Source organism: Cucurbita pepo, chromosome LG08 (genome assembly GCF_002806865.2).
Source record: "Cucurbita pepo subsp. pepo cultivar mu-cu-16 chromosome LG08, ASM280686v2, whole genome shotgun sequence".
Taxonomy (NCBI): domain Eukaryota; kingdom Viridiplantae; phylum Streptophyta; class Magnoliopsida; order Cucurbitales; family Cucurbitaceae; genus Cucurbita; species Cucurbita pepo.
This window is the reverse complement of record NC_036645.1, coordinates 1,556,448-1,566,149: the sequence shown is the minus strand read 5'-3', so window position 1 is coordinate 1,566,149 and position 9,702 is coordinate 1,556,448. Positions and strand designations below refer to the sequence as shown.

The window sequence follows — 9,702 nt, the reverse complement described above, 5'->3', positions numbered from 1 at the left end:
TCGAAAAGATGTAAGTCAAGGACTACCTAACGTGCAAAAGAAGTGCATAAAGTAAGCTCAAAATGAATGTCCCAATATCGATATATCGATGAACACGACCGAACTCGTAGCCAGTGAAAAAATGCAACCAAACGTATGAAGTCGTTCAATTGGGTCAATTTTGATTCCACTATCTATCATGTTCTAATATAGTAGTCGCACTCGAATTTTGTATTAAATGGTCAACGAGTTTGATACCCAGCTAGGGGTCGAGATTATATAAATAATGAACATTATAGAACATGGGTAGCACATCCCAAAATTCCAAAATATAAACAAATTAAATGAGTTACAAATTAACTCCAGCAAAAGTTACTGCGCAATATCAAGAAATTACTGCAGCTGGTTGAGGATTGAAGTGGGTAAATCCTGGATGAATGGGGATTTTAAGGTAGCAAAGAATGTTGTGGTGTTGTTGAATCAAGAACAGAGTGCATTGAGAAGAATATGAGCTAACATGAGGTCTAAGAAATATTGGTGGCCGATTTGGCCGTCCCTCCATGTGAGCTTGGCCGGAGCTCGACCGTAATGTACTCCATCGTTGCATCGGTTGTCGAAATGCCAGGGGAAGGTCATGTCGAAGTTGTCGATGACGCCGTGGATGATCCCGGATTCCTTTAACTTCTCCAGCACGACCCAGTTGAATATTTCCATTTTGTTGGGATTGAATGCGAGTGTTCGAGCGTAGCCACCGGTTGCGACCGTGGTTCGGTAGAACACTTTCGGGACTGTTAATCCCCTCTGCATGATGGAATCCAGAAGTTGTTTCCAAAATGATGCAGCATAGGCTGCCCCGACCGAGAAAGCTCGGATATTCAACCAGTGAACACCGTCGTGGAGGCCCGAGTTCATGATGATCGTGTCGGGAACGGTTTGTTCGGAGAAGTACTTGTACAGGAGATTTCTGAATCCCTCATTTCTCAATGAATTCAAACCTTCATAGTTTTGTGTATCATTCCAATGGCCATTGAAGATGCTGGTAATGCGAACCGTTTGAGACGGGTTTTTCGGGTTCGAAAAATTCCTATCGAATCGCCTCGGAACTGCAGGGATTTCAGGCAAATCCAACACGAAATTCAGAAGGTTCCTTATCGTATCGACATGATTCGAATCACCCCAAAAGAAGATCCATCTACCCTTCAAGCAATCCCAAGCAGAATCACTAGTAAACATCTGAAATGAACAATGTGCTGAATAAACCCAACCATTGCTCTCCAACAACCCCAATGACCCATTGCACCAAGGCCTCCGGCAAGGATACTCCGGTGGAAAACACCGGTACCGACCGTCATCACTGATCTCGCAACTCTCATTTCGACCGTGTCGAGTCCACCGTCCCGTCCAAATCTCTCTACCAAAATCCCACCTTCCACAACTCTTAATCTCCGGCAACTCCACCGAAGTCCTAACAAATCGAACCTTGATTCTCCGAAGCTCTCGATCGTACGCGAATCGGGTCGGGGAAAACCTCAGCCCCTCGAAACTTCGGAACAGAAGAATCACAGTCAGTTCATAATCACCGGCGAAATCAGGGTGCACCTGAACCCAAAACAAGTAAGTCCCATTCCCCAAATCTCTAACAAACGGCCGAGACTTCCACCACTCGCCGGAAAGATCAGTTTCAAAATAGTCTCCACCTAGACAACGAGGGTTTCCAGATTCATCAACAGCTTGAAACCGAAACTCATGAACATCCCCTGTCGAAAGCTCCACCACTCCCGGACCTTCCATGCCGGAAATAGCAATGTCCGCCGTCCGGGAGTCTCTGCAGGGTTCGCCGCCGGGAGTCTTCCATAAAGCCAGAAGATTGGAGGTATAATTAGCCTCGAGTTCAGCTGAAAACCAATCAGAAAAATACGCGAAGGGAACCGCCGGTTCATTCTCAATCCGGCGAGGTTCGCCGGTGGAATTATGCGGCGAAACCGGTTCAAACAACGCAGATTCCGGGTAATTTTCGGGTTTGTAAGAGACGAATTGGGTGAAATTGGAATCCTTAGTGGATAAATTAAAATGGGTATTGGTGAAATTGGAAGAAACAGAGACGAAATCTTGAGGGGAGCTCCAAAATTTGATGAAGGTATTAACGTTGAAGCCGTCGATACTCCAAACGGCCAACATACTGAGAAGAACCAACCCTGTGAGTACCCAAAAACGGGAATGTACCAACGGAGACGACACGAAAAGCCATGGCTGCGACGTCGCTCGAAGCAGGCCCTTCTCCGGCATCTGAAACTGCCGCAGATTCAACGAATCCACAACCCAGAAGAACAAAAAAGAAACCCAAAAACCCTTTGTTTCCTTCGCCGGAGAGAAATGCAGGCGATAAAGTTCTGATCTTTTCCGAACGCTAAAGATTCCCCTTTCTCGATTAAACAAAACCCAACAAAACCGAAGAGAAAAAGCAGGAAAAAAGTGAAAAAAGAACAGATTTTACTTACTGGGTTGGTCGGAAAAGCCAGAAATCTGTCTGGGTTTTGAAGATTGTTGTGTTTGAGCAACGAAGATTTGAAGAAACGGAGATGCTTCTTCAATTTCTTCTTCTTCTTCGTTGGTCTTCTGTTTTGCTGTTTCTCTCTACAAATAACAAAATTTGGGGTAGAAATTAGGGGGAATTATTGATCGATTGAAATAAAAATGTTTTTCTTTTTTTTTTTTGTATTCCTCTTCTGTCGGATAAAAACAGCGATAATTATGGAGCTGGAGACCATTGTCGATGTTCCAAAGGGAAAGGCGAGGGCGGAGCTTGAGCGGAAGACAACTTTACGAATGGACGGTTTTACCCTTCTTGTAAAATTACCGTTTTGTCAAGCAACGCGGAGCACCGACAATGTCAACGTTCTTTCCTGTCAGCCAGGATTGAAGTTGAGCTCAGTAGGGGCTTTTTCGTCATTTCATTGTTTTGCATTATGAGGATTCCTGGATTCTAGCTGTGGCACGTGCGTCCCACGCGACATGTTTCTTGTCGGGTTCCGGACTCCATGAGGAACCATTTTATATGTAACCCGACCCGCTGCGGATTATTTAGTAAAAAGGTAAATCGGTCAATTTTAGTAAGTAAAATTACATAAAGTAATTAACAATAATTTTATTAAAATTTTCCTAAATTTTCAAATACAAAATCTTATAAATTTTTAATTTTAAAAATTATAAAAACTATTTTAACTTTTTTTTTTTTTTTTTTAATATACGAAGCATTCTTAAAACGTAACATAAAATTATTAATAAGAAATTAAACTAACTGCGAGATGTCATATTGGTTGGAGAGGGAAATGAAAGTATTCCTTGCAAGGGTACAAAAATCTCCACTGACGGACACATTTTAAATCATTGAGGGAAAGTCTAGAAGTAAAGCACAAAGAGGACAATGAAAGTATTCCTTCTAACGGTACAAAAATCTCCCCTCGTTTTAAATCCTTGAGGGAAAATCCAGAAGTAAAACCCAAGGAGGGAAATGAAAGTATTCCTTATAAGGGTACAAAAATCTCCCCCGATAGACACGTTTTAAATCTTCAGAAGTAAAGCCCAAAGAGTACAATATCTATTAGCAGTGGACTTAAACTATTACAAAATGGTACCAGAGCAAGACATTGAGTAGTGTGCCCGCAAGGATGCTGGCCCCCAAGGAGGGTGGATTGTGAGATCCCACGTTGGCTGAAGAGGGAACAAAACATTTCTTATAAAGATGTAAAAACCTTGAAAGGAAGTCTGAAAGAAAAGCCCAAAAAAGATAATATCTACTAGTGATGGACTTGAACTGTTACATTAACTATGTATTAAGATTTTAACCGAAGCAAGGATGAAAATATGGTTCATCGTCATCAATATTGAGGATTAATCAAAATGAATGCTAACCCATATGAAGCTTTCTGTAAATAATTACCACAAAGTTATGGAGAACACGAGAAGAATTCCAAATGAAGGAAATCTAATGAACAAACCAATCATACCCTTTCCCTGTCTCTCTGTCTGCAAATAACAATGAAAGCTACCACACATAACACAGTCTAGACAAGAGATCTGATGCCCATTTAAACAACCCTTCCTCAGAATCTGATATGATCAAATGAAATGAATGAAGAGAAGAAGGGAGCACGCAGCAGAAGAATGAACAGTACTAATGCCATGGATCATCCCACCCCTTAGGACCCTCCCTTTTCACAAAGTCAATTATGGCATCAACTGCTTCATTAACTCTGTTTGACAGAGAATGATTCCCATGTTGAATCTCAACTTTCTCTGCACCTCCCATTGCTTTGCACAATCTGCATTACCTCATAACAAAAACAATATCGTTAGGTGTCAAGCACCATGATCGATCGCTCGCTCGCTCGCTCGCTCTCTCCCGCTCTGTTGTGGCTACTACGCTCTAAATCATTGAATGTATTGTGAAACAGAGGTGAGTAACACCAGCCCCATCAAGAATGTAAATTGTTTGAGGCAGGTGGACTATGGGATAGCAATTGAGTAACAAGAGTTATTTGAGTTTACCTATCAACCAATGCCTCCTTATCCACGTATTCCGGCACGTATTCGTCGCCCATGGAAAAGATAACCTGCAATCAATATGAATGTCACCACATAATAGATGATAGCTTGTAACCGCCTAAGCCCACCGCTAATAAATATTGTCCACTTTGGCCTGTTACGTATCGTCACGGTTTTAAAAAGCGTTTGTTAGTGAGAGGTTTCCACACCCTTATAAGGAATGCTTCGTTTTCTTCTCCAACCGATGTGGGACCTCCACTCCCCCCCCCCCCAGGGGTCCAGCGTCCTCGCTGGCACACCGCTTAGTGTCTGGCTCTGATACTATTTGTAACAGTCCAAGCCTACTGCTAGCAGATATTGTCTACTTTGGTCTGTTACGTATCGTTGTCAGCCTCACAGTTTTAAAACGTGTCTGTTAGGGGGAGAGGTTTCCACATTCTTAATAAGGAATGTTTCATTCTCCTCTCCAACTGATGGATTAGCGTCCTCGCTGGCACACCGCTTGATGTCTGGCTCTAACCATTTGCAACAGTCCAAGTCCACCGCTAGTAGATATTGTCTGATTTGGCCCGTTACGTATCGACGTCAGCCTCACGGTTTTAAAACACGTTGGTTAGGGAGAGGTTTTCACACTCTTATAAGGAATGTTTCGTTCTCCTCTACAACCGATGTGGGATCTCACATGGCTTCGCTTTTATATTCTTCAGTCCGAAAGAGAAGCAATAGCTTTCATCGATCCAAAAATTAAACTTATTTGTATTCAAGTCTTTAAGTAAGGTTTAAGAAGCATTGCTCCACTCAGATAAACCAGAAAGAGAGTAGTGTGCATGCAGACCTGACACGGTGTGTTAGCCATGTGCCCCAGTCTCATTCTCAACTGGTCATCGCTAAGGTCGGAGCTGAACATGTCATCATCCCCCATGTATGAGCAAAGCGAATAATACCTGCAAATAGCTAATCGTAGCATTAAAAACTGCAATCTTGAGACAAATTAATTAAACGTACCATAAATCACCCACACGTAACAGCCCAAGCCCACCATTAGTAGATATTGTCCTCTTTGGACTTTACCTTCTGGGCTTCCCCGCAAGGTTTTAAAATGCATCTGCTAGGGAGAAGTTTCCACACCCTTATAAGGAATGTTTCGTTCCCCTCTCCAACTGATGTAGGACCTCACAATCCACCCCCCTTAGAGGCCCAACGTCCTCACTGGCACACCGCCTAGTGGCTGGCTCTAATACCATTTGTAACAGCCCGAGCCCACTGCTAGCAAATATTGTCCTCTTTGGGCTTTCCCTTTCGGGCTTTCCCGCATGGTTTTAAAACACGCCTGCTAGGGAGAGGTTTCCACACTTTTATAAGGAATATTTCGTTCTCTTCTCCAACCGATGTGGGATCTCACACACGTTTAAAGAAAGAAAGAAGGATACTACAGACACAGCAAAATCAAAAGATAGTTACATGATCTCCCACTGGTTTTCTAATTGTGAATTTCTGTTCGGAAAGATAGTAACATGTTCAACTTTCATGCTCATCTCATGTCAAAATAAAGACGATGTGCTCTTATACTCACCGAGTGGCGGTTATCGGAGACGGGTCTGCCTCCCTTGGCATAAGATCTAATCCTCTGCCTTCGTTTATCATAGTCGAAGCCAAGTCGATCATGGCTGCTGTTTCAGGAAGAGTTGCTCTATACTCTCGATCACTAACCGGAGCCTGACCAAACAAACAAGAATCATGATTGAAAGTTAAAAACTACACATAAAATCATGTGCTCTAAAAGAAATTGACTACAAGTGTTCAAACGCCAAGAGGAAAATAACTTTTTTTCTTCATTTTGGAGAACCATGGCATCCAAGATAGCTTACAAGTTGCACAAACCTTAGCTAATTCTACTCGACAATTACGTAACGCTACAACAAAGATGTAATGCGAGATTCATAACTCACCACCAGTACTGAGATGTGAATCTTCCAGTAATGAAACACTCAAGGATAAGTTATTACCTGCAAAATGGCACCACGAACTGCTCGAGAGCAAGCTGCATTTGTACGCATATAATAGACTATGTCCTGCAACAATGTCCAAAGAACATAGATGAAATTTCCAACTGTTGATCAAAGCTTCATAATTCAAGAACATTCAGTAATTACCTGACAGCCAGTACTATGTCCAAGTAACACGACACCCTCGGAGTCTTCTTTATTGATCAGATAGCTTACTAGCTGATCAAGCTCCTTGGCATCCTAATTCAAATCAAAATCCTTTTGTTAAAACAGGATATTACTGTTTGCCAACTAAAAGATAGTATACTTCTTCGTTCAAGAAACCATGGTGATGTTACCAACCCAACTTACTTGTTGCAAGCTGGAGGTACCATATCCACTGTATGATGATGATAGAAGAATCTGAACAAGTGACCATTTTTCTTTATCCAAAGCAATTGCAAGAGGTTCCAAGTATCTACAAATCAAGAAGAAAATGTCAGGAACTGCAGAGTTTCGAACTACAACAATGAAAATCGATTTCTCTCAGTCAACCCACACCAAGATCTTTGGTATGTATTTTGATGATAAGAACTGAAAGGAAATGGGGAACAGTCCCTGTCATTTTAATTTAGACCCACAAATGAAGCAAATGAAAGGTCCAATCAGGGAAAAACCCCTCGATGAAAACATACTCTGTTGCCATAAAGCCATCAGTCAATCCACCAATGAATATGACTTGCTGCTTGTAATCCCCCGTCTTAAATGCAACCTGTATAATAGAGGACACGATTAACCAGGCATCACGTGAGAAAAAAATATGTCATTACATGAATATAGAGTTTATTTTGGTCGTGATACGTAACCGCCTAAACCTACCGCTAGTAGATATTGTCCTCTTTGGACTTTCCCTTTCAGGATTCCCGTGTTGAAGAGAGGTTTTCACACCCTTATTATAAGGAATGCTATGGGATCTCACAATCCACCCCCTTGGAGGCCAGTGTCCTCGTTGGCACACCATTCGGAACCTGGCTCTGAAACCATCTGTAACAGCCCAAGCCCACCACTAGCAAATACTATCTTCTTTGAGCTTTCTCTTTCGGGCTTCCCCTCAAAACGCGTCTGCTAGAGAGAGGTTTCCACACCCTTATTATAAGGAATGTTTCATTCCTCACTCCAACCAATGTGGGATCTCACAATCCACCCTCCTTGGAGGCCTAGCATCCTCGCTAGCACACCATTCGGAGCCTGACTCTAATACCATTTGTAACAGCCCAAGCCCACCACTGGCAGATATTGTCCTCTGCAGGATTTCCCTTCCAGACTTCCCTCAAGGTTTTAAAACGTGTCTGCTACAGAGAGTTTCCACACCCTTATTATAAGGAGTGCTTCATTCTTCATTCTCCTCTCCAACCAAGGTGGGATCTCACACGATACTAAGCAATGAAATCATAGCAAAGGACCCCATACATCTGCAAAGCACATCTAACTATAACTCTTAGAAGCTTGTGATTTGTTGTAGTTAATCAGTGGGAGATTCTGAAGCAAATGGAACATAGAAACAGTGACTAATAAGGTATTACTTAAAAGTCCAAGAAGATGTTCCCTAATTCCTCCAAACAATTGCATTACACGAGGAATAACGAAGCTTAATCACAGGAAGTTTCTGAATAATCCTTTGAACTTTCTCTCAAATGGGTTTATTCTACTAAAGCAGCAAACACCAACAGGAATATTCAAGATTAAGATCCCTATGACAAACCAATCCTATGTCAAATTAAACAGGTCCAAAGAACAGAAAATTCTCAATTAAAGATCCACGGACCTGAATTGGCTTGGGACCGTACTTGAAGAGCAACCCACGAAAATGATTCTTCCTCACAACAGGACCAGGGGGATCCCCAGCAACAAAGCCAGAGGCAGAGCTGCCAGACATTTTCACGCTCGAAGACCTATCGGGACGGCCGCGAACTATGCCGGAGAACCATGAAGTAGTGGAAGACGAAGAGGGGGAGGAAGAAGAAGAAGATGCAGAAGCGGAAGGAAGTGAAGAAGAAGAGGAAGATGAAAGTGAGAGATTCATATCAGATATCGCAGGCCCCAATCAAAATCATTGACGTTTAACAATTTTCAAGATTCTTTAATCCACACAGTAACTGCAGATAATGAAAGATCGAGAAGGGAAGGAGAATTAGAAGAGACAGAAGATGGGTTTGTTCGGATTGGGTCGGATCGCCATTAGAAGGGCAACGAGGAAGGCCTTTTGCTTCTGTTGCCAGACCCGCCCAACCCTGAAGAAGTTTAACTAACGCATCACACGCGCTGTGAAAAGCGCGTAGCCGTTTCCCACGAGGTATTGTGTCTTAATTTTTGTTGCTGTTTTTGTTTTTAAACTAGTTTTATACTCAATTAACAAAAATATCTATAAATTTTATATTTTATTTTTAAAATATTATTAATCTTTGGATTTAATAATCCTTTTCAACTTTTAAACAAATATAAAAAAAATATAGTTAGTAATTTATTTTTAAAATATCTTTAAAATTTTAATATTTTTTATTTTTTTTTAAATTATTAATATTTAAATATATTTAAAAAATATTCATAAAATTTTAAAAGTAACGATAACATTCTTTACTTCATAAAAAATAAATAAATAATTTTTTTACGTCAATATGTAGACGAAAATCGTCCATAAGTATCTCATAAATTATCTTCAAAATTTTCAATTTTATTTTAGAATTTTAACGAATATTTTTGAAATATGGTACTAACGATGAGAATATTTTTGTTACTCACTCAATATTCAACCGCTCCACATATAAATTGATCAAACTCGAACGTTCAAGCATGCAATCCTAGATCAAAAGTTGTAAAGTCACGAGGCTCGTAGCTCTCAACCATAGAAACGCTCCAAGTTCAAATGTGTCGTTACATGAAAATATAACTTAAGTTTTTCTACCGACTAAGCACACGAACATAAGGATAGTTTAGTCATTTCACATAAGGGTAGTTTAGTCATTTCACACAAGGAGACGATGCCGCCTCAAATTAGGGTTTCGATGTTTTAACTATTTGGGCCAAGGCCCAGAACTTCTAAAGCCCATAACTTGCAAATGGGCCAATGACTACGGATCATGGATGCTTTACATTGGGCCATCACTCATTCATATATTTCAAAGGGGGAAACCAT

The 9,702-nt window shown here is 41.1% G+C and overlaps 2 protein-coding genes across 2 annotated transcripts; both read right to left on the bottom strand.

Moving 5' to 3' along the window:
- Nucleotides 1–229: 229 nt before the first annotated feature.
- LOC111800709 lies at nucleotides 230–2,767 on the bottom strand. The gene is made up of 2 exons (XM_023684521.1): nucleotides 2,478–2,767; nucleotides 230–2,386 (listed from the first exon to the last, which is right to left on the bottom strand). The coding sequence occupies exon 2, from the start codon at nucleotides 2,263–2,265 to the stop codon at nucleotides 460–462; it is 1,806 nt and encodes a 601-aa protein (XP_023540289.1). The 5' UTR covers nucleotides 2,266–2,386; nucleotides 2,478–2,767; the 3' UTR covers nucleotides 230–459.
- Nucleotides 2,768–3,863: 1,096 nt separating this feature from the next.
- Nucleotides 3,864–8,794, bottom strand: LOC111801064 (UPF0613 protein PB24D3.06c-like). The gene is made up of 9 exons (XM_023685030.1): nucleotides 8,335–8,794; nucleotides 7,205–7,281; nucleotides 6,882–6,987; nucleotides 6,678–6,770; nucleotides 6,531–6,596; nucleotides 6,098–6,240; nucleotides 5,360–5,468; nucleotides 4,528–4,592; nucleotides 3,864–4,301 (listed from the first exon to the last, which is right to left on the bottom strand). The coding sequence occupies exons 1-9, from the start codon at nucleotides 8,590–8,592 to the stop codon at nucleotides 4,154–4,156; spliced, it is 1,065 nt and encodes a 354-aa protein (XP_023540798.1). The 5' UTR covers nucleotides 8,593–8,794; the 3' UTR covers nucleotides 3,864–4,153.
- Nucleotides 8,795–9,702: the final 908 nt, after the last annotated feature.

What these genes read in the sequence shown, in the direction of transcription:
- LOC111800709 (XM_023684521.1), bottom strand. Translation starts at nt 2,265, where the DNA reads ATGCCGGAGAAGGGCCTGCTTCGAGCGACGTCGCAGCCATGGCTTTTC.
- LOC111801064 (XM_023685030.1), bottom strand. Translation starts at nt 8,592, where the DNA reads ATGAATCTCTCACTTTCATCTTCCTCTTCTTCTTCACTTCCTTCCGCT. An exon ending in TGGCTAACACACCGTGTCAG is followed by an intron (nt 4,593 to 5,359) that starts GTCTGCATGCAC and finishes TATTGATTGCAG; the next exon opens with GTTATCTTTTCCATGGGCGA. An exon ending in AAGGAGGCATTGGTTGATAG is followed by an intron (nt 4,302 to 4,527) that starts GTAAACTCAAAT and finishes GAGGTAATGCAG; the next exon opens with ATTGTGCAAAGCAATGGGAG.